Below are 24,286 nucleotides of genomic sequence, written 5' to 3' on the forward strand. Positions count from 1 at the left end.
CACTGTTGCAGATCATATTATACTCATCATTTTACAATGTTTCAAATTTGAAAGCAAAAAATAAAGCAGTATGTGCTTTTCACATATTTGGGAAAATAACGATGATTTGTCTTAAATGCTGTCCTTTTCAAACTTTTCTATAGTATTACTTATTATGTCTTCTTAATATCTACTATAACCATATCCATCTGGTTTCTGCTCCCAGTGTTATACTGTACCTGCCTTCTAAAGGATCATCATGCTCCAATTATCCAACCCAATGTTGTCTCAGATTTACATCCTACTTCTCTGTACCATGTGACTGTTACAAAGCCACTTTTGCCTCTGAAAAATGTGTGCCACCTTGGTTTTCTTCCTTTCTGTTATCACTTTCCATCTTCTTTTCCGTCTATGCTCATCCTTTAAATGAATTTTCCCCCAAATTCTGTCCTCATCTTTTTTTCTCTGATACCATCTCCCAGGGCTGCCTTAATCATTTCTATAACTTATTAGCTGCAAGATCTGTATCTCTAGCTTTAATTTGTCCTGGTTCAGGCCCCATTTCCAACCACTACCAGAAATTTCATGCATATCTCACCACCAATCAAATTCGGTACATCAAAATTGCTTCCCTTCTCTAAACATGCTCCTTGACTTATCTTGATGTCAGTGGTATCACTATCTTCTCAATCACCAAGGATCAAAGCTTAGGTGTCCAATTTGGGGCTGCCTGATTACAAGGAAAAGAGAGTGACTCAGCCTGTGTAAGAAAAAGGGGATTTAACATAAGGATACAACAGCCATAATCAATGGCATCCAGGGGCAGAAAATGAATCATGGCTGCATCACCTCAGTAGGTTGCAAAGCCAGAAAGTAAGGCCACTCTTCTGATCTCTTTAGGGCAGTCTCTTGGCTCAGCAAACCTGTTTCATTCCCTAGTTTTGCTCTATAGATCAGGTTTCTCTGCTTACTCATCATTTCCTTTAGACTTTAGCTTGCTTCACTGACTTCGAGGCCAGTTCTGAAATGATCTTTTCATTTATAGGTATATCATTACCTGATTGTTTCAGAATTTCATAGCTCAAACTTGTCAGAAAGAATCTTAACAGCTCAGTCTGGCCTATGAATTGTTTTTCCCTGGTGAAGTGTTTTGTTGCTGTGGTCACAAGTATGGAATCATGTGTTACATAAGTGGCTGTCTAATCCCCGCCCTCCAGCACGCAACTGTGGTTGGCATGTGAGAACATGGGTTACAAACCTGGCTATCTAATCTCACTCCTTCAGCACAGACTATGGGTAGAGGACTATTTCAAGATGGTGTAGGTGTAGTACCGGAGATGCCTCTGACTTCTATCTCCTCTCCATTTAACACTTTCTCTCCATTCTGCCTAGTTCACTCTTCATCAGCTATGTGCAAATTCTTCCATCAGCCATCTCCTTGTTTGCCTATCCAGGTAAACAATGGCCGTTTCTCTGTCCATTCTACTCCTGATGACTGCTTAGCATTTCCTTTCTTGCCTTCCCCTACTATAATACTCACCATCCTGGCTTGTCTTATTGCAAGTTATATTTATGCTTGGCATCTCCATTTGACTGTAAACTTAAGAGTAGTTTGTCATCTTTGCAGCTTTATGCATTCTGATTTGAATTTTTTCCCAGCATTTGAAACACTGGCCAGATACTGTTATCCAAATATGTGGATGTTCACATCCATAGTGTTTATTTTAGTAAATTTTTCTTGAAATTAAATACTGTATTTACATGGTAATTATCTAATTTCTTAAACAAATACAGATGGTCCCCGACTTATGATTTCTTGACTTTACAATGTGTAAAACTAATACATATTCAGTATACTCCTTGACTTATGATAAACCCATAAGTCAAGGAGTCTCTGTACAGCAAACCTCTTGAATGAACGGAAGCACGAGTTGCAGAGGACAGAAGAGCAGACTATATTATTATCTCAAAAAATTAATGCTGTAATAACTACGTATCAATATTGCCCATAAATAATAAGTAAAAATGTAGAATTTAAAGAATTTTACTTGATGGTATTTAAAGTTCTAGGAACTCGGGGGGAAGAAGGAGGGATAGCATTAGGAGGAATACCTAATGTAAATGATGAGTTAATGGGTGCAGCACAGCAACATGGCACAGGTATACATATGTAACAAACCTGCACGTTGTGCACATGTACCCTAGAACTTAAAGTATATATTAAAAAAAAGTTCTAGGTACTCATATCTAGGTAAAATATTGAAAATTATATTCAAGAGCATCATTTTAAATTGCTTCCCAAAGGTAGAACATCAAGAAATGTTTAAGATAGTAGTTCATGGTTGGGCGCAGTGGCTCACGCCTATAATCCCAGCACTTTGGGAGACTGAAGTGGGCAGATCACCTGAGGTCAGAAGTTCGAGACCAGCCTGGCCAACAGAGTGAAACCCTATCTCTAACAAAAATTAGCCAGGTGTGGTGGCACGTGCCTGTAGTACCAGCTACTCAGGAGGCTGAGGCAGAATTGCTTGAACCCAGGAGGCGGAGGCTACAGTCAGCTGAGATCACGCCACTGCACTCCAGCCTGGGCAACAGAGTGAGACTCTACATGTTTGGTATACATTAAAATCACCTATGGGGCTTCTCCAGCATATATATGCCCCGGGAACTGTCTGATTCAATAAGTGGGGTGGGCCTGGATATTGGTATTTCTTAAACATGTTTCTGATATGCATTAAATGTTAGAACTATTTAGAATACTTAAAAAAACTGGTACATGTACATTATTTCAACTACTCACTCGCAAAATTTCTGTAGGACTGAAACACAGAAATAAACTACTGTTGGAATGGAACTTATAGAACCATTACCTTTCAAAAAAGGTCTTCTAGAAAATTTGTCTATCAAAATCATCCTGTGAAATTAAACATAAAACAAATGCCATTTAAAAACAGCAAAAAAAATTTTATATAATCTAGGGTTTCTTTTAAAACAGTCTAAAATCTAACATACAGTAGGCATGATCTGATACAAATACAAAACAAAATTAAATTCATTTAGAAAATAGTTTTTCAGTAAGATATTCACCTTCTAAAGACTTCCATAAAAATATGTAATACTTAAATAATTACTAATAGACCTTTCCCAAAACACTGCATTGTAACAAATATAAAGTTGGACTTAAAATGGTAGTTATGAGTGTCAGAATGATAACAGATACAACTAAATATAAGCATATTATGATAAATAATAGCATAGCATTAAGAGAAGAATGCCAAAGAAGAGATACTGTCTTCAAGTTTTCTCTGCACATCATTCTGGAAGAGCAGAAAATGATGACAATTCAAGCCATGTCAATTTAAATAAAATTACTTTAGCTAAGAAGCAGAAAATGTGATCAAGAAAAGCTCAATCAATCTTAGCCACTTCAATCATATCAAATAATACTAAAAATAATAAATTTGAAGGCTAATCTATGCAAAAGAAAAATGCTAATTATACCAGAGGAAATTTGGCAACTATTGCCCTTATAGAATTATGACATGACTGTAGCAGTTTTTTGTTCATTAGATGCTTGGATTAATGAAGATATAAATAAATTAAACATAACCTCCCCATTTTAGCAAACTTCCTAAAGAGGCTGAGTCTTTTAATTTTCTTTAATTTCTTCACATTCCAATACAGTCCTATCACATTTAACCCAGAAGAGATTAGGTGAACATTCTAATGCTTTATGAATTTTATTTAAACCCACTATTTTAACTTAATACACATGCATAAATTTCTTAGATAAAATAATCAAATATTAAGTTTGTATCGTACAAAGGTGGTATTTCAAACTCTATTCAAATAAGTCAGTCCCATGTCCCACCAGTGGCAATTTATTATGAAAACAATGTGTGTGCTGTGAAATGGTGAAGATCTCTACAGATTACAAGCATTAAGTATTTTTATTATGTCTTCTAATTGGTTCCTGTGACTTGGGTCCCAAGTAGAGAAAATTAATGAATTAAAGAAATCAACACCAATAAAAACCATATTAACTGTACTACAGGTGTAGTTTAAAAGCAGAAAACAAAAGTCACAGCATGGCAGAAATAATAAATGATGTCATCTCACACTGAAAAATAGCCTTGTGGGGGGGAAAAAAGAATAAGAAAGAATGTCACCATGCTGTTTGATCGGCATTATAAAAATTGACTTCACGGAACTGATAATTTCATATCCAAAGATCAGGCAGTGAAATAAATTAATATGTGGGAAAAGTGGCATGGGGATGAGTGGTGCAAATATCAGGATAATAACGAATTTTCTACATTCGATTGGAAGGAGAAGTACCATTGTGAAACTACAACCACAACCAAAAGTTGTCGTTTAATTTATAAAATTAACAAACCCCAAACTTATAGAAAACTCAAATATAAAATATTTAAAATTGGCTTTCTGCTAACTCAAAATGTTTACTTATAATTGAGGTTAATTTCTTAACTCTTTATGCAATATAATGTACCAAATTTAGAAGCCGAGTGATTTCTAGTATGCATTAAGTTTATATCTGGAAAATTCTTTCTGGAATTTAATATTTATTTTAAAAGTGCATAACAGGCATAATAAGAGGCTTACCAAAATATTTCAAAACTCATGTACATTTTCCTCATCTCCAATATTTTAGAAACTGAATAAAACATAAACTGAATCAAATTCTGAAACTGTCTTTGACAAGATAAAAACACCAAATATCTACTTAAAATTCATTTTGAAAATAGAATCTCAGATAACTCAAACCAAAAGTACTGACCATTGGTTTTCTCCAGAATACTGAGTTCTAAATGAACAAAAATTTATACACACTTTTCTAGATTTTGAGAAACATTTGTTGTTTCATTAGAAAAGTTATTTCTAACAGAATATATTAATAGAGAAATAGCACAATTCCTATTCAGCACCTAAATTTTTACAAGCGGAAATAATGAAATTTTACTTTTTCTCCATAGTTTATGTATTGGTCCGTGGGGCTGACAAATAGTAACACACTCTTGGGCTGATAATATCATGGATTTTGCTTAAATTCTGAGGGCAGGAAAATTTTAAAGTCCCACAGGTCAAAACTGAATCACATTAACTGGCTGATTTAGTAAATGAAGGGCAATTCTAAAATGCAAAATAAAAATGGAATTAAGGCAGCTTTAAAAGAAAATAAAACTCATCCACCCAAAATAGTGCTACATAATTCATTCCTTAAAAAGCTGTGTGGAGTATAGACATAAAAGCCAAAAATAAAAACAAACATTGCAGTTGTGATGCAGCATCAGGTGCTTTTACTTCAGTGAATGAAAAATAATGGTCACAACTCAAATGAATGGGAATTTAGTATGAATATATGCACCTTACCAGAGATGTTTGCTACCAATGACATCTTAGCAATTCCATATTCCTCACAAAGTCAGTATAATTGTTGTAAAAAAATTAATTGTGGCTCTGAATACCCATTCACAGTTGACCTCAACAATGTATCTGATGTAGGAGACTGAGTATCCGTGACAGGCAGAAGCATGTGATGGTCCTCAGTCCCAAGTGGAAGAGCTAATGGTAAAGTCATATCAGAAGGCTTCACATCCATAGTTTCTGATAAAGGACTTTTTTGTATGGAATCTTGTTCACTCAAAGTATGATCCTCTACACTGGAGTCTAGAGTTTTATCTGCACCTACAATGGAAGGAAAAAAAATCTACATTATCTTTAAAAATAAGATAGACTAATGTACTTACCATTCCCAGAAATTACATTGCAACCTCAATACTTTTACTCAAGTGGTTTCTCTTTTGTAGATATGCCCTCCTCACTATCTATGTAAATTTAATCTGGGCCTCAAGGTTAAGTTCAAGCACTAACTCCATTAAAAAAAAATGGACTTGATTAAGAATGAAACAGGGTGAGCTGTTTTATCTGCTTAATCATACATTTGTCAATTTTCATATACTGTCTTGTGGCACCTCTCTCTCTTATTACCATTTAACATTCTACTCAGGTATGCCTTGAATCCTCAACCAGACTGTAAATTCTTTGAGAATAAATGTCAAGTCATACTTCTTTAACTCCCTCAAAGTATTAAATAGTGATAAGAAATACTCTATTCATTCACTGAATGTTTTTAATAAGTTGTTCATATTATTCTGTGAGTTCAGAATAGTATGTATGACACTTTCATATATTTTCAGAGGTGAGAAATTCTGCTTTACTCAAGGGAACAATTAGCACACTGACTAAAGATGTACTTTTGCCTTCAAATTTTCCAATGGCTTTAACATGCTTCCGCTACTCTGAAGTGTTGACGTGATTTCGGTTTCACCATCCTTGTTAGGTAGACAAAACTGCTTTTGTAAAATTGTAATTATCTGTATTCTTCCCAAACTACTCTTCACTTCAACTAGTCAAGGTTTCCTTCTTGTCCCATTGACTCTTTACAATGTTCTCTGCCTGGAAGGAATTCTCTCGTCCCATCTCCATCTTTGAACTCTTCTCCATCCTTCAAATTCCCTAAAATTAAGTTTTTTTCTAGTACTTACCTCAGAAAAACAGTATCTTCTTTAGTACTTTTGTGTCGATTATGCCCTAAATTTTCCCTTGTAATTATTTATTTAGGTTTCTGTTCTCGCACACCAGGTTGTAAGTGCTTTGAGTACCAGAACTATGCCTTGTTTAACTTCATATTCCCTGAACGTACATTTTGCAGAAATCTAACAAGTGGTTAAATTAATGACTTACTGTAGTTTTCAAATGTTTCTAACTTAATACTTATGATGTTTAAGTATCTACACACCAGAAGTGCCTAGTGTCATTTCTAATAATGACAGAATAAAATAGTAAGCACAGGGAAGCTTTTTCAAGAATTCATTTTAACCAACAGACCCAAGACTTGTTGTCTCGCTTTCCATTTTTATATATTATAGCAATGTAGGGTTACCTGTTTCCCTATTTCCTCTTAAACATTTCTGGACTAGTGTTCATGATAACACCCCCCCCTCCTTTTTTTTTTTTCATAATAACCGTAGTAAACCCTGAGTTATCCAGACTCCAGTATGGGATACAGTGACACATAGTTTGCTTATATGTTCCTTCATGCTTGGGACTGTTATTAAGTCAGGTTTTAAAAGGAGGAAATGTTTCAAGTTTTTTTATAAGAGGCTCAATATGAAAAGAAATCCAAAATGAATGTTACTGTAAAAAAGCTACTTTCCTCATATGTATATACCTAGTTTTTGAAATAGACATTTAACTTAAACTGCTTAAATGTACATCTCATCTCAACATTTTAAGGAATAGAACTCATATAAGCACCAAATTAAAAAAAACAAAACAAAAAAACAAGCATTTACCAGAATGGACTTTTGTTTTGTGCTTCTTTAAATTTTTAATATCTGTGTAAGAATTTCCACATAATTCACAGATAAATGGTCTCTCTCCTGAAAAACAAATTAAAAAGTTTAAATTTCAATATTTTAAAAACTGCTAGCTAAGACAAAAACATCAATGTTTATGAACACAAGACAAAAATTATTATAGTGTTTAAATTTGGTTTCAAATTGTCACTTTAATCACCTGGTTATAGTATAGTGAAATGAAAGATTCTATACAACCTAGTCACTCCTTTATACAAAAAATCTGTATCTCAAGAAAAATTGAGCATTTTCATGAACAGAAATGTACTTGCAAACTAAACCTACTCTTGTATTTCTATGAAACATTTCGTGAGTGTCAATTATATTCCAGACACTGGCTAAGAGATAAAGCTGGGGGAAAATAAGTGTAATAATCATAATTTCTGCTCTCAGGTACCTGACAAATTAGAAAATCCTTAAAAATATTGCCAACATGCTACAATATTACACTTCTTTGGAAATAAGAACTGTTCACTGCTTTATGGTGTAAACTAAAGCGTGTGCGAATATAAAGTCACCAAAAAGTTACTAAATCTCTATTAAGTACTCACATTATTCTAGGTAGGAATTATGAGGAGGAAATTTTTAAAAAAAGAATGTTAAAACAGTATTCTTTCAAAGTGGCATTTTCCTTTCTTTTAAAATTTTTTACATTCAATATTTTCTTTATACAATTTACAAACTACTTTTTACGATAAACATGTCAAAATTAAAATTTGTTCCTAAAACTTGCATACTAAACACTGTTTAGTAAGAAAATCTGATGTTATCTTGGTATTACCTATTCCTTTTCATTTCTTGGTATATCTGTGCAATTTAATCCAAATCATTTAAAAACTATTGATTATCTGGCATATTTCTTGGAAAACCAACACAATTCTTTAACAAATTTAATTTATACTCCAAACAACTAAAAAAAAAAAAAAAAAAGCAAATAAGTTGATATTTATACATTAAGATATTGCTATAGGTATAGTATGACTAAATACCATATAGTCCATAATGGCTTAAAAGTCAAGGTTTACATAAAAAGAAATTAAGAGAGAACAAAAAATAATACGTTCTCCCTAAACACAGACCTGTATGGGACCGAAAGTGTTTGTTGAGCTCTCCTGAGGAAATAAAACTTTTCCCACAAATACCACATATGTATGGTTTTTCACCTAGATGGAAAATAAAAGATAGCGAAGTGGTGTACTATACCAATATAATATTTATCAATTACAAATAATCTAAAGCTTTTCTGAAATATTATTTAAATTAAAACCTCTCTATATTGTACTTTAGAGGTATTTTCAGTGATCCAAGTAAATGAATATTAGTAATTATTATATACTGTTCATAAGTTTTCATATATTAAAACTTTATTCCTAAAAATGTCCCTTCTAGTAGAGATGATTTGGGCATGGAATTTGATTTTTGTATGATTAAGAACATGTCAATTCATAAACCCACATATTCTTGCTATCTACTATATTAATAAAGGAGAATAAAAGCATGTAGGGAAGTCTTTTAAAAATGTACCCTAAAAAAGCAGTTTGTTTCCAAACTGCTCTTTTGTGTCTGAATTACTTAATTTGAAAATCTCAGAATATCTGCGTAGGAAAGGTCCTAAGAAGTTAAAAAAATCCATGTTCAATCCAAACCCACTCCCCAACCCTAACTATAGAAGATGACCCTTCAGGAAGCTGAAAAGGTATTTTTAAAGTCACAAAACGCATCTCAATGCAAGTTTATATAATATCAAAATTATCTCACTGATTTTAATGTGTAAGTTATATAATTTATTTCACCCACCTTGTATTATTCTAGAAAATAAGTCAGCTTTTATATTTAACCAGTATGTGAAAATCATAAACAGCTCATAGAAGTACAAACAGATATCTAACTACAAAGTTTCCAATCTACTTCGCTAAAGGCCCAAGTCCCCTTTTTCTTTTATTTATAACTTTATTTTAAGCAGTCTCTCCCTGTCAAACTCACCTGTATGTTTTCGAGAATGAGTGATAAGAGAACTAGAGACAGCAAATGCCTTCCCACAGGTATCGCATACATAAGGCTTTTCTCCAGTATGCCTACGGACATGATAGGTCAGTGTGCTGGCTTGAGCAAATCTCTGTCCACACCTATCACAGACATATGGCTTCTCTCCACTATGCTTCCTATTAGTAAATAAATATAAAGTTAAGTAAGTAAAACAATTTGGAGATCAGTCTATATAGCAAGAATTCATGAAATTTTTTACACATTTTATTTCATGTCATCTTAACAGGCCAAGACTATGTATTTAAAATCAGTAGTTGTTTCAGTGTAAACACTGCCAAAAACAAATATTTATTATCAAAACATTAGTTCTGAGATCAATTCAAAAAGTTTTTCCATGATCTTCATATGGTTGTCAGTGGGCCCCTAATACTGCAGGCAATTATTTCCACGAGTCTAGTCACTCTTTGACTTGTGAAAACTCTCTCCTCAAACCATCAGCATCTCCTCACCCATTATTATTCTCAGGTGACACCCCCTGCTTCCTATTTCACTGAGAAAAATTCATATAACATGAGGGTGACAGTTCATCTGAATCCATCAATTCCAGTATGTATACTTGAGATCCTACTTAATGATATCACTTCTGCAATTTCCCCAATCCCACATCATCCATGTTTCTCACTCCATTGGATTATGGTATACAAATATACTGATATCTCCCATATTAAAAAACAAAAACAAAAACAAACAAAAAACCAAACACCCTTGACCTTACTTGCTCCTCCTTTCTCTGATCCCCTTTACCAAAACCTTGAGACTCCAAGTATTCTACTTCCATTTCTTCTCTACTAGCCTCTACTAATGATGCTTTTGTCAAGAGCACTGCTGACTTCCCACTTCGCTAAATCCAGTCTTCATCTTCCTATCAGAATTTTACAACTGACCACTCCCAACCGGAATAACTTCCTTCACTTAGGATTCCAGGGCAGCCCACTTTCCTGGTTTTCCTCCTCTACTGGCTGCTCCTTCCTAGTTAAGTCTGCTGTTTCTCACCCATCTCTCAGAACCATAAAGTTAGAGTGCCTCAGGACCATCTTTTGATTTCTTCTATCCACATTCACCTTCTTGGTGACCTTAGCCAGGGTTATAGCTTTAAATACTGTCATATGCTAATGACTGCCAAACTGGTATCTTCACCTTAAACCAGACCCCTGAACTGCAGACTTAGATAACCAATTATCTATTGTACATCTCTGTTCAGAAGTATAAGTCATCTCAAATTTAACATGCTCATAACTGTAATCGTAAATTCCTGCACTTCCACTTAAACTGTTCTACCCACAAACCTTCTCTATCTCAGTTAATGGCAACTCCATCTTTATAGGGGTTCAGGCCCAAAACCTCAGAATCATCTTTGACTCTCTTCCAGACTTCACATACAATCAATCTGTCTGCAAATTCTGTTATTTCTAACTTTAAAATATATCCAGAATCTACTACTACTTATTTCTTTCACTGCTGCCACCCTGGCCTGAACCACCATCACCCTTGCTTGGCTTTTATCTATAGATTCCTGTTTACCCTGATTCCACTCTTATAATCCTATACCAGCCAGAATGATCCTCTTAAGTTGCATTCTGGACCATTCTGATCTTATTTCTGGATCAGTCTGACCTTATTTCCTAGTAGTCCCCCGACCTCGCTTATTTCCTATCAACTACTATGGCTTCCTTGTGGTTCCTTGAATGTGTTAATACCGTTTGGTGGAGCCACAATTAAAATTCTACTGTCCTGAATTCTAATATAATAGTCTATTCATAAGACTACGGTGATTAAGAGACTAAAAGATCAAACAACTCATTTGGTTTTTTACCTTGCATGAATCTTGAGATTGCTAGAAGTTGCAAACTGTAAGTTGCATACATCACATTTATAGGGTTTTTCTTCACCATGATGCATGCGACTATGGAAGACTAGCTGACATTTCTGAGCAAATCCTTTATCACACAATTCACATTTGTATGGCTTCTCACCTAAAGGACAATAAAATTTATATTTAGAAGAAAATAGTGTTTTGGTTGCATAAGTCATATAAGATTTCATCAACAGTACTAGCTTTGTTATTAAGAAAATGTTAACTGGTGGAATTGAAAACAAATACAATATTTTCCAGACCATTGAAAACACCAGTAAAATTAGAAGAAATTAGTGTTTCTGAATTCAAAATGAGAGAAGTACATACAGCATTTAAAAGAGTACGAATCTAGGGCCAGGCTCGGTGGCTCACGCCTGTAATCCCAGCACTTTGGGAGGCTGAGGCAGGCAGATCATGAGGTCAGGAGATCGAGACCATCCTGGCTAACATGGTGAAACCCAGTCTCTACTAAAAATATCAAAAAATTAGCTGAGCATGGTGGCAGGCACCTGTAGTCCCAGCTACTCTGGAGGCTGAGGCAGGAGAATGGTGTGAACTCAGGAGGCGGAGCTTGCAGTGAGCCGAGATCTCACCACTGCGCTCCAGCCTGGGCAACAGAGTGAGACTGTCTCAAAAAAAAAAATAAATAAATTAAATAAATAAATAAATTAAAAAGTACGAATCTAAATGTACCAATGGGTGTTCATACTTTACAACCAGAGGACATGCAAAATAAAGGCAACTGTAGAAGCTGAGGGAACACTGTATGTGTAATTCCAATGAACATGTTCAGAAGTCAACAAAGTCTAGAAAGTATGTAATAAGTGCTGGCAATATCTGAAAATTGGCCTGAATTGTAATTACATTTTCTCTTTATCAGTTTTAATGTCTTTGTCTCTGTTAAATACTTGGTAAGCTAAATCAACATGCTTATTTGGAGGGAAAATGGTATAAGGAGTTGATGCAATAGGGCTTAAACAGCCATTAAATACTTGGCTACAATTACAAACAAATTTTCAACAGTTTAACACTGTTAAATACTTTGATGAATAGAAAAATATACCAACTTCTGATCACAAGTAGTGTGTGCTAAGTACTCTCTATAAAAATACACTATTTTAGTCACAGTATAAAAATAATTATATCTCCCCATACACCCGTCTCACCTGTATGAGTTCTTACATGCGTTTTCAGCTGGTTACATTGGGTAAATGCCTTTCCACATAAGTGGCAGACGTAAGGTTTAACTCCTTTGTGTATTCTCATGTGCCTTCTCAAACTGCTGGCTTCTGAAAATACTTTCCCACATGTGTTACACATTGGCTTGGCCTTGGAATACCTCTGATCCAGCTCTTCCCCAGAGTTCTCTGCCTCATAAGGACTCTTGACACTGGCTATATTAGACATAGAGTGTTCTTTCAGAGCACAGTTTGGCTGTGATTTTCCACGTTTCCGTTTCACTGTAACAGTCTGCACAATATCTTGTGCTGGAAAAGTATTTTCCACAACTGATGTCAACTCGAGTTCTGAATTATCATTTATTTGTGCAACTTGTTCTACTACAGGTGTGGACAGTTTATTTGCATCTAGGAATAATTCAACAGATGCATTCTCTAAGATGTCACTGGGATATTGCACTGTTTTATTCTGCCCTGTTTTCGGGGAGTTGAAAGGCTTCTTCTTCTTTTTTGTTTGAGATGACTTTTTTGCTAATGCCCCTTGTTTAGGATTTGCCTGAACTGAATCTGTAGATACTTCTGATTTCTCTCGATTATTATAATCTCGCAGAGTAAGAAGACAAGTCTGTTGATTCAATTCAACGTTTCCAGTAATACTACATATCTCTGTAGAAGAAGGATTAGCAATAAAAGCAAAATCTTCCATCTTTATTTTGCATTTAGTGACCACCTCTTCCACTTTGAGATAGTCAGCAGCCTGATGAATTTCTTTAACATTCCAACTGTAAGGAAACAAGGCTACATGACAATATTCTGATCAAAGAAAAACTTTCTGAAACAGAGCTGCATATATACTTCAATGTATTTTAAAGACCTAATGAAGCAGAATGCTGAAAAAGACATCACTAAGAGAAAAATATATTTATAAATGCATTCAGAATAATGTTTAGGTGAAAATCTCCAATTTTACAGAACTTCAAGAGATGAAAGATAATGGCTATTCACAGCTGTCAGTGAACCACTGCAGAAAAATTAAATGTTAAATTTTCTGGCTTTAAAAAACAAAAACAAAAAACCCTAGAACACAAAAATAGCTGATGGCAACTCACTACCTCTTCCATTCATCCTGAGACCTCTTCAGATAGCAACCAACTTTTCTGGATTGGCAAGAGGCAAAAAGAGGCAAAGTCTAATGACACTTGTTTCCTACTATTTTCTCCTGCTCCCCTGTGAGGGACTTTAATTATGTTTGCCAAACTTTGCTGTGCGTGCGAATAACCCAGGAATCTTGTTAAATATAGATTCAAATTCAGTAAGTCTGTGATGGGGCCTAAGATTCTGCATTTCTTTTTTCTGTTTTGAGATGGGGCATTTCTCTGTTACCCAAGCGGGAGTGGTATAATGATAACTTACTGCAGCCTTGAACTCCTCGGCTCAAGTGATTCTCCTGCTTCAGCTTCCCAAGTAAGTGGGACCACAAGCATGTGCTACCACGCCTATTTTTTTTTTTTTTTGTAGAGGCAGGGTCTCGCTATGCTGCCCAGGCTGGTCTCGAACTCCTGGCCTCAAGTGATCCTCCCACCTTGGGCTCCCAAAATGGTAGGATTAATTTGGGCTCCCAAAGTGTGAGCCACCAGCCCTGCCTGCATTTCTTAATACACTCCCTGGTGATGCCAATGTTGCTAACAGGAACCCACTTAGAGGAACAAGGTTTTAGAATGTTAAACTCTCTCTAGCAACCCTCTCAACCTTTTTTGGTGATACTCAACCCAAATTAGCTGGAGTGTTTGTGATACGAGAATTACAAAGAAAGACTTAAGCAACCGTGTTCAATATTGTAGTCAAATGTTTACTAAGCATCTACCATGTGTGGTACTAAGATATTAATAAATAAATAGTCTCTGCCCTTCAGAATTCACAATGTGGTGAAAGGTTGTTTGATTAATCTAGCACTGACTCTGGCATTACTAGCTGACTTAATTAGGGTAAGTCAGCATCTTTGGGGGGTTCAACTTTCTTAGCTGTAAAATTAGAGCTGAGTTGGTATTAACACTAAAAATATGACTGTTATAAGTATCTGAGGATAGAAACACACACACACCCCTTACTCTCAAATAATCTTCCTACTTGATTTTTCCCCTAAATACGGTTTATCTTTTGGAAGATGATCTCTTTCTCTCTTTGTTGTAAGTATAAGCCAGAAAAGGGTTTTAATCATAGCTGACAATGTAAATATAGTGCTGGTGACACTATTTTTTTTAAAGGACTAAAATTTGAAATAAAAAATAACTAGTGTCATGAACCTCTAAGATCTCTAAAAGTATCCTACAGTATCTACAAATCTCTACCCATGTTCTCATCATCTTCTAATTAAACTTGCTTTGCCTCAAGTGCCATCTGTATGTTTCCCCTTATTTAATTTAGCGTCACAACAGCTTTTTAAAAATTGTCTTTTGGGCTGGGCCACTAAAAAAGATCTTTTGGTCTCCAGTTGTGTTTACTGCTCCATAAAATGAACTGCCAAACAGATAACAAGGTCAGGTAGCCTTTAAGACCAATATAAGTTAGCAGGAAGTCATATATTAATTGTTCAAGGCCGGGTGCAGTCACTTACACCTGTAATCCCAGCACTTTGGCATGCCAAGGTGGGCGAATCACCTGAGGTCAGGGGTTGGAGACCAGCCTGGCCAACATGGTAAAACCCCATCTCTACAAAAACACAAAAATTAGCCGGGCATGATGGTGGGTGCCTGTAATTCCAGCTACTTGGGAGGCTGAGGCAGGAGAATCCCTTGAACCTGGGAGGTGGAGGTTGCAGTGAACCAAGATCGTGCCATTGCACTCCAGCCTGGGCGACAGAGACCCTGTCTCAAAAAAAAAAAAAGTTCAACATTGAAATGGTAATTCATACAAACTATTTCATAGACGGCTATAATCTCAGTCACAGTTAAGAGCACCAATCAACATTTACTTCTAACAGATTTGCTTTTGTTTATAAGTATTAGATAACATCTTGTGAACAGTCATTGAAGGTCATTTAATTACATATTGCCAGGTATATGCCAAAATGCTTTATAAGATTATCCTCAGGACATGCCTATGAAATCTATTATAATCCTCATTTTACATACAAGTGAAAAATCAGAAGTCCAAAGAAATAAAGTAACTTGTCCAAGAGCACAGAATGTTAGAATGAAGATTTGACCAAGGTAATGTGGCCCCTGAGCCAACTAATTCTATTATTCTACCTGTTTTCTTAATCACTAAGTTGTAAGCCTTTCTATTTTGGTATAAGTCCTCTCTTGCATTTCTAGCTGAACTCGAGGAGTTAGCTCCCCAGTCCCCAGGAAAGATACGTACCAAAAGAGACTGAACAAAACACCTGGCTGTTCTTCACATTGGTTCTTTGCATGGAGTCTCAAAGAAAAGTGCTCTATTGTGTATTCAAATGAAGATTTTTTTTTTTTGCATAGTTAATTGAGAAAGGGAAACTATTAAATTGAAGGCCAGTCAAAATTCACACGCTCTTTTCCCTTAATCAACTTATCAAGAACTCACTTGAAGATTTCATTATGCCAAAATTTAAAAATAATTCCAAAATAGCATGAAAGTTTACTTTTCTCTCCCTCCCCTCCCCACAGTGGATACTTCTTGCACAAGAATGTTTCATTGTCAAAAGGATTAATGAGCACCCTGATTCTAGATTTTTAAATAAGTATCTTTCCATGATGAGCTGCAATATAAAAGGGAGGGAAAGATTTTGCTTACTGTATACATGCACATCTCTACTGAGATCTGGAAAAGAATGAATTAATATATATCAAAAGGTTAACAGGGGTTATCAGTAGGTAGCAGAATTTCAGGTGTTTCATTTTTCTTTTTTCTAATTTTTCTCCAAGAAACGTGGAATTAAAGGGGGAGGAGAGGGTAAAGAAGAAAAATAAAGAAATTAATGTTCACAGGGAAGTGAATAAGGATCAAGTAAAACCTTATTTAGCCTCAAGGTAGTTCTTACCATCTCATTTTGACAGATGGGGAAACTGAGGCCCAGAGAGATTGCATCATGCTCAAGGAGACATAGCAACTGACAGGAAAGATCTAATTCCAAAGCCTATAATCTTCCTATGTCAGAAGATTATGAACAGTCTACTCATGTTCCCACTTTCATAGGAGAGGCAGAAATAAGACAGGAGTAATTTAATCAGTTTCTCTTTGTTTTTATTCCCTCCACCTTTTCCCCTACAATCAGTAAATGTATTGATATTAATCTAATTATATGGTTCATTATATAGGGGAGACACACAGTGCCTGCAATATCAGATTCCTCAGAACCCACTTTTTGTTAATGCAGTGACAATAGTAAGCATCTTAGAGAAGCATTCTAGCATCTTTGACCTTACTTCAGTATTAGTACTGGTAGGTTAATAGAGATAACAGGAGTCAGAATGAGGGAGAGAGACCAGAGGAATACAAGGACCAAAAAGCAATGGGAAACTGGAAGTCACTTAGAATTTTTTGTGTTTGCAGCCTGGCCAACATGGTAAAACCCTGTCTCTACCAAAAAAAAAAAAAAAAAACAAAAATTAGCCAGGTGTGGTAGTGCACGCCTGTAGTCCCAGCTACTAGGGAGGCTGAGGTGGGAGAATCGCTTGAACCTGGGAGGCAGAGGTTGCAGTGAGCAGAGATTGCGCCACTGCACTCCAGCTTGGGTGACAGTGAGTCCGTCTCAAAAATAAAATAAAATAAATTCATTGTGTTTAATGTTCAAGTTTACGTAAGTGAAATCACAGGCTCTGTTTCAGTAGATGAACGTGTCAGAAATCTTACTGTTTATTATCTGTGGTTTCTGTGCTTATGAAATATTGCCTGCTCATCCTAAATCAGTGATACTGATTTCTTTATAAAAACAAACATTGTATGCACAAAATAGTTGAAGAATTTGAGTTCAGAGAATGAAGGGAAAAAACACAAAGCTACTTTTGCTGTGAAGACTACTGACTAGTTTTTATAACTGGAAATAAAATGTGTACTTTACCTGTCAAGATTTAAAGTTCCTGTGTATATAAACTCCAACAGTTTCTGAAATCCATCAGCCTTCACCTGACTCTGATCAAGAAAGACATTATTCTCAGAAGTGCTTCTGTAGATCGCACCAAAATACTCACTAAAGGAGGCCAGCACATTCCTATGAGCTTTAAACTGGAATTCCCCAATCACTATGGTGCAGTCACAAAGAAAACCTGCTTCCCGCTGTTTGTTCAGTCTCTCTAAAAGGTGCTCACAGTGGTGCGAATACTGCATTTTGATATCAGAATGGAATTCTACCCTTGATCTAAAAGACAAAAAGAAATAGTAAATCAGTAACCGTAAGTTTCATCAACGTTCAGTGAGGGAAGGGACAGAGGCCATAACTTTAACAATTTTAGCCCCCCTTGAAAATCCTTATCAAACATATATGGTTAAGAATGAAGGGATGGGTGCCTTTCTATCTTTGGTTCCCTTGACCAACTAACACAATCCTTTGGACATATCACTAAGTGACGGTGAATGGCAACCCTTCTACCACCTGAAAAAAGCACCGCAAAACTTGACGCCTTCACATCAGTTGAACCCTCAGATTTTCAAGCTCAGTGGACATACTTATGTTACAAAAAAATTTTTTAAGCCACTAAGACATGATCTCTTGGGACTGATAGGGGCAGAACAGTACGAGTTTTTAAAAACTGCTCTCAAGTCACCAAAACCTGTTAGTTTCCCCAGTGCAGTTTCTCCAAAACGCGAGGTGGCTGCCCATAGAGCCGGGAATGCGCCGGGCCACGGCTTGCTGTCAAAGGTTCTATCACTCGCGCCGAGGAGGCCACACCTTCTCCCTTCCCACTCTCTCTACGCCAGGCGGCATCCGAGAGTGACAACCAAAGCCAGTCCCTCCTCGGCTTCTGCCGCCCTGCCCTCTGCCCAGCTCCCACTCCCGCGAAATGCCACAGCAGAGGTTGTGGCCCAGGCCACCCCGGGGCTGCCTAACCCAAGCCTTCCACCTGCGCCCGGACCCGTGCGGGAACTCCAAGGAGCCTGCCCTCCGATGGCCGAGGTTCTGGAGAGACCGGGAATGGCGGGCCAGGGGTGAAGTAGGAACTCACCGATAGCAACCCAAGTGGGGGAACACAGTTTCTTCACTCTGTCTCCGCCATCTTGGGAGGACGTCACCGCGCCACGCTCCGCCCCTCCCTTCCTTCCACGGTGGCGTCATGTCCGGCTCTGTCAACCCGTGGCCGTGCGGGAGGCTCTGGGGCGGTGGGGATCCAGCGCCGGCCAGGGCGGGACAGGATGGCCCACAGAGCCCCACTCCCCAGCATGCCAGGGGTCCCTCGAAGCAGCAGGCGTCATGGATACGAAAGCTGAGGACTCGCTAGCTCGCAGCGCTCCGCCTGTCTTCCTCATCGCGAGCATTCTGGTGTCGGCAGTCAGCGTCTGGCGCTCTGCCGGGGCTCTGCGCCGAGGCCCGGCAGCACTGCGCCGCGGGCCTCTCTCCTGAAGCCAGCTGCGCACTGGATATGGGGGCTTGTAGTTGCTTGTCTTCTCCCATCATCCTCCCCTTTCTCGGGGCCCCCACCGGTGGAAACTGCTGCATGTATACTCGGATCTCTGCCATGGGGGATTTTTTAGCTGAGACTCGGCACCCCTTTCCCGCTTACGAACCTGAAAACTCTTGGCACCCCCTGGTTTTTTTGTGCCCCAGCCAACTGTGGCTCAGCTTCCAAGATGCCCTTACCTGGTGACAGAAGTCTGGGATGCACGAAAGCGGAGCAGCTGGGCACAGTGGGCATGCGCAACATTAGAGGAAGGTGGGCTTTATACCGGAAAAGGTTTTCCTGCGTCTGGAGTAGAAGATTTTTAATACGATTATTTACATACACTTCAGACGAAAAACCAAGTGACATAATACAAAAACGCTCAGGAGGCGACAGGACTAACCACTTTTACACTTTGATCTTTCCTTCTAGGCTGTACAGTATTCTTTATGTATTAGCTGGTGAGTCAAATTCATTTTTTAAAACCCGGGGCACGTGTTCCACGTGGCAAGGCTTCCATAAAAACATTTGGTGAACGAATAAAGTAACATAAAAACTTACAGTTCAGACTCTCAAATTGCTATCAAGATCATGTCNATAAAGTAACATAAAAACTTACAGTTCAGACTCTCAAATTGCTATCAAGATCATGTCTTTTGAAAGACCGATATATATTAATCTCATGCTAACCTCAAAAAAAAAAAGTGATCTCACGCTTTCTTTCAAGCAAAGAAAAGAACGTCCTTTGGGCTGTTTCCGCCCGGTTTCGAACCGGGGACCTTTCGCGTGTTAGGCGAACGTGATAACCACTACACTACGGAAACCCCGCCGCTCAATTTTTGTTGTGGAGTCCTTGATATATATATATGTCAATTCGCAATTCCAAGTGAAAAATGATCTATGCCCAATTGATGGAGCGAAACCGTTTCAAAAGCTTGAATCTGCATGCACTTTCTTCCAAAGCGCCTGGGTACCGCGGTAGAAACCAGACACTCCCGAGTTGCCCTTCCTTTGGGTGCACTTTTTTTTTTTTTTTTTTTTGTCTCCTGGGAAAGAAGGTTTTATTATACATCCTTTCCGCAGGTTGAGCTGCTCAGACTCCGGGGCGAAGCAGGCAACTTTCGTTATTTAGCCGCGAAAAAGCCATCCTTTCAGCTGCTGGTGGAAGGACGTGTAAAATTACTTTTGAATTTCCTCCTTTTGCTTATAAAGACCAAGCAGAAGTTCTAAATTGACTGCTTGTTTTAAAATTCTCTACAGGGTATGCAGAATCAGACACCAAGATGCGTTTATTGACATGCAATGTACTTTTAAATTTTTCCAAACTTGAATTTCCTATGACCTGAGAAACTTCACTTTTCTTCCAAAAAGGCGGGCACGTCCTTCGGTCTAAAAATCAAGAGTAGGGAATGAGGCTTGCAGATTACACCAGAAGGATATAATTCGAATTAATATAATTCGAGGAACTACTATTTTGTTTTAATTGCGTATATTTTGCTTGGAAATCACAGGAAGAAACACAACAAAGCATTGCCCAGTGTACAGAAAAAATAACAAACGTACTTAAAACTCATTTAAATTCTAGCATTTTTCTCCTTATTTTAGAAGTTTAACATTTCAGAAGCAGACACTGCCTCCCTTCCTGCGACAACTTTTCCCTTTTAAGTCTCATTTTTCCCCAGTTTCAAGGGCGAATTCTAGAACTCCCCGGAACCGCCACCAATTAAGCAGAATTCAGTGGCTTTGAAAATAAAACTGCTTTTATAGCTCTTCTGGGTATTTGAGAAATGCACTTGTTAAGTGTTAGAGTTGAATCTTTTGATGGGAAAGTCGGGTTTTCCTGATACTAGGATTCCGGGATTCCAGGGGTTGGGGTGGCCCAGTTCCTGCGAGAAGCAATAGCGGGCGGTGACATGAGGAGCACAGTGCGTCCAGCGAGTCCTTGCGCCTGGGGGCCTCCCGAACCCCCGCCTGCGCCCCAGGACTCGGGCCTCACTGGGCCGTGCCGGGGCCTCTGTGACGCGGCGTTTCAGGCAGTTGGCCCCGACAGAGCCCGCAGCCAGAGCGGCCCAGAGACAGGAGGCGGCGGCGGCAGCGGCGGCATGAACCACTGCCAGCTTCCGGTGGTGATCGACAACGGCTCGGGAGTGATCAAGGCGGGCCTGGCTGGGAGCAGGGAGCCCCAGTTTATCTACCCGAACATCATCGGCCGCGCCAAGGGCCAGAGCCGCGCGGCGCCGGGCGGGTTAGAACTCTGCGTGGGTGACCAAGCTCAGGACTGGAGGAGCTCGCTGTCCATCAGGTACCTCCTTCTCCCAGCAAGACTGGTGGGGCTGGGGAGGTTGTGTGGGGTGGGGCTGGGGAGGCTGGGGAGGTGGAACTGGGGAGGTTGTGGGGGGCGGGGCTGGGGGGTTGGGGGACGGGGCTGGGGAGGTTGCGGTGGGCGGGGCTGGGGAGGTTGGGGGTGGGGCTGGGGTTGGGTTGGCTGGGGGCGGGGGGACTGGGGGTGTTGGGGTGGGGCAGGGAAGAACCCCAAAGGAGGTGCGCAATGGGGACAGAAAGGATAAGGAAGCAGGGAGCAGGAAAACCCCAGCCAGCTGGAGTTACTACAAACGCGCGGGCCACAAATCTCCATGGGTACCACACATCTAAAAAATTGAACATTTTTCTCTCTGTGGCTATCAAATGCATTCAAACGTATAAAGTTATCGAACGAATTCATTCAAGGATATTAACTCGGCCGGGCGCGGTGGCTCAAGCCTGTAATCCCAGCACTTTGGGAGGCCGAGATGGGCGGATCACGAGGTCAGGAGATCGAGACCATCCTGGCTAACCAGGTGAAACCCCGTCTCTACTAAAAAAATACAAAAAACTAGCCGGGTGAGGTGGTGGGTGCCTGTAGTCCCAGCTACTCGGGAGGCTGAGGCAGGAGAATGGCGTGAACCTGGGAGGCGGAGCTTACAGTGAGCTGAGATGGCGCCACTGCACTCCAGCCTGGGTGACAGAGTGAGACTCCGTCTCCAAAACAAACAAACAAACAAACAAAAAAGAATATTAACTCATGGTTCCTTTTGTCACTTGGGTTATTCTCTTCAATTGACATTTAAACTATACTATAATGTGGACATTTCCCATTTTTTAAAAGTCACAAACTTCCAAAGGAGAGAGAAAACAGAAAGCAACAAAAATTGCAGAGGTAAGTAGCTGTGCTAATTTTTGCTGACACTTACCTTCTGTGAGAGGCTGTGGCAGTTATTGCCCATAAAGGGATATTGGTAATAAACACGGGGAATTAACTGAGGGTCGAAGACAATAGAACTAGAAAAATAAAAAGCTGTCATTGATCTTAGTGCTCTCCCTACAGTTACCCAGTGGAGCGTGGTCTCATTACTTCATGGGATGACATGGAGATCATGTGGAAGCATATCTATGACTATAACCTAAAGCTGAAGCCATGTGATGGCCCAGTCTTGATTACTGAGCCAGCCCTGAACCCACTGGCCAACCGGCAACAGATCGTGGAAGTGTTTTTTGAGCATCTGGGTGTTCCTGCCTTCTATATGTCCATCCAGGCTGTGCTGGCTCTCTTTGCTGCTGGCTTCACTACTGGTCTTGTGCTGGATTCAGGTGCTGGGGTTACCCAGAGTGTGCCCATCTTTGAGGGTTACTGTCTGCCTCATGGTGTGCAGCAATTGGATCTGGCGGGCCTTGACCTCACCAACTACCTCATGGTGCTAATGAAGAACCATGGTATCATGTTGCTTAGTGCTTCAGACAGAAAGATTGTTGAAGACATCAAGGAGACCTTTTGTTATGTGGCAATGAACTACGAAGAGGAAATGGCCAAGAAACCTGATTGTCTAGAGAAAGTTTACCAACTACCTGATGGGCAGGTCGTCCGGCTCCATGACCAGCTCTTTTCTTGTCCAGAGGCCCTCTTCTCTCCATGTTGTATGAACCTTGAGGCCCCTGGCATTGATAAGATATGCCTTAGCAGCATAATGAAATGTGATACAGGCCTGAGGAATTCCTTCTTTTCCAATATTATCCTTGCCGGGGGATCAACCTCTTTCCCTGGTTTAGACAAGCGGCTAGTTAAGGATATAGCAAAGATGGCTCCTGCCAACACCGCTGTGCAAGTTATAGCTCCCCCAGAAAGGAAAATATCAGTGTGGATGGGAGGTTCTATTCTTGCATCTTTGTCTGCCTTCCAGGACATGTGGATCACTGCTGCAGAATTTAAAGAAGTTGGACCCAACATAGTACACCAAAGATGCTTCTGAAATACAGATAAAATGGTTAGAAGAAAATGTTTTGAGTATATGTGACAGAAACTTTGGATATTATGTGTTTCTGGGAGAAGAGAAAATACTTCAACGATTGGGATGCCAATATTTCTGTCGTATTTCTATAATGGGCTTGGGGATAATAATGATGAAGCTCAAGAACAGATGTCTATTGAGTAGAACCAAGTTAAAATAATGTTTCCCATAGTGTTTTTTCTATAAGTTGATGTTGGTGAGCTTATATTTCCCTTGGAAGAGAGCATTTGTAGTACAATATGCTATGTGCCAAATGAGTGATAAGATTTAAGCTTATTGATGTTTAGGGAAAGAAGGTTGCTGTGGTGAGGAAAGAGACTCCATAGCACAGGTACACTATCATGGAAGGGGTGGCATTGGGATGGAGGGCAGATATCCAGGCAAGCATACTAAAAGGAACAAGTTGCTAATGATGAGAATGAACAAAGCATATTCAGGGCATGTTTAATAGACTGATTTTGTTTGTTTTTAAAATTTTTATTTATGGATGTATTTATTCATTTAGTTTTAGAGGCAGAATCTTGCCCTGTCTCCCAGCCTGGAGTGCAGTAGTGCAATCATGGCTCACTGCAGCCTCCGACTCCTGGGTTCTGCCCTCAGTCTCCCAAGTACCTGAATCCACAGGTGTGCACCACCATGCCTAGCTTAGACTGATTTTGTTCAAGTGAAGAGCTCATATAGAGAAGAGCAAGCGCTATGACTAGCAAGGTTAAGTGAAGGCCAGGGACTGAAAGGCTTTAAGTGCTAAATATCCAATATGCAAAGGAGAGAAATTAAAGATTTAAAAGCAGGAGCCATAAGGAAACTATGTTATGATGAATGTGGTGATAGTTTGGAGAATAAATTGAAAGGGAAGGCCCTGGAGATTTGGTGATCAGTTAGAAAGTTACTAGTACAG

General features: G+C 38.9%; 2 protein-coding genes and 1 non-coding gene across 3 annotated transcripts; 1 reads left to right on the forward strand and 2 right to left on the reverse strand.

Annotated features, from left to right (window-relative positions):
- Positions 1-3,703: 3,703 nt before the first annotated feature.
- Positions 3,704-19,268, reverse strand: MYNN (myoneurin). The gene is made up of 8 exons (XM_025377422.1): positions 18,635-19,268; positions 17,533-17,829; positions 12,486-13,279; positions 11,278-11,437; positions 9,402-9,580; positions 8,498-8,581; positions 7,356-7,442; positions 3,704-5,685 (listed from the first exon to the last, which is right to left on the reverse strand). Exons 1-8 carry the CDS (start codon positions 18,742-18,744, stop codon positions 5,423-5,425), a joined length of 1,974 nt encoding a protein of 657 aa, XP_025233207.1. The 5' UTR covers positions 18,745-19,268; the 3' UTR covers positions 3,704-5,422.
- Positions 19,269-19,817: 549 nt separating this feature from the next.
- On the reverse strand, positions 19,818-19,890 carry TRNAV-AAC. The gene has a single exon. It is a non-coding gene; the product is annotated as a tRNA-Val (tRNA).
- A 619-nt stretch (positions 19,891-20,509) lies between these two features.
- ACTRT3 (actin related protein T3) lies at positions 20,510-23,852 on the forward strand. The gene is made up of 2 exons (XM_025376537.1): positions 20,510-21,368; positions 22,431-23,852. The coding sequence occupies exons 1-2, from the start codon at positions 20,980-20,982 to the stop codon at positions 23,347-23,349; spliced, it is 1,308 nt and encodes a 435-aa protein (XP_025232322.1). The 5' UTR covers positions 20,510-20,979; the 3' UTR covers positions 23,350-23,852.
- The last annotated feature ends 434 nt before the right edge of the window (positions 23,853-24,286 follow it).

This window comes from Theropithecus gelada, chromosome 2 (assembly GCF_003255815.1).
Source record: "Theropithecus gelada isolate Dixy chromosome 2, Tgel_1.0, whole genome shotgun sequence".
Lineage (NCBI taxonomy): Eukaryota > Metazoa > Chordata > Mammalia > Primates > Cercopithecidae > Theropithecus > Theropithecus gelada.

Excerpts from the sequence above, each read along its gene's own strand:
- MYNN (XM_025377422.1), bottom strand. The coding sequence starts at position 18,744 with ATGACGCCACCGTGGAAGGAAGGGAGGGGCGGAGCGTGGCGCGGTGAC. Across the intron at positions 8,582-9,401 it reads TCATTCTCGAAAACATACAG|GTGAAAAACCATACATATGT; the intron begins GTGAGTTTGACA and ends TTTTCCATCTAG. Across the intron at positions 7,443-8,497 it reads ACACTTTCGGTCCCATACAG|GAGAGAGACCATTTATCTGT; the intron begins GTCTGTGTTTAG and ends TTTGTTTTTCAG.
- ACTRT3 (XM_025376537.1), top strand. The coding sequence starts at position 20,980 with ATGAGGAGCACAGTGCGTCCAGCGAGTCCTTGCGCCTGGGGGCCTCCC. Across the intron at positions 21,369-22,430 it reads AGGAGCTCGCTGTCCATCAG|TTACCCAGTGGAGCGTGGTC; the intron begins GTACCTCCTTCT and ends CTCTCCCTACAG.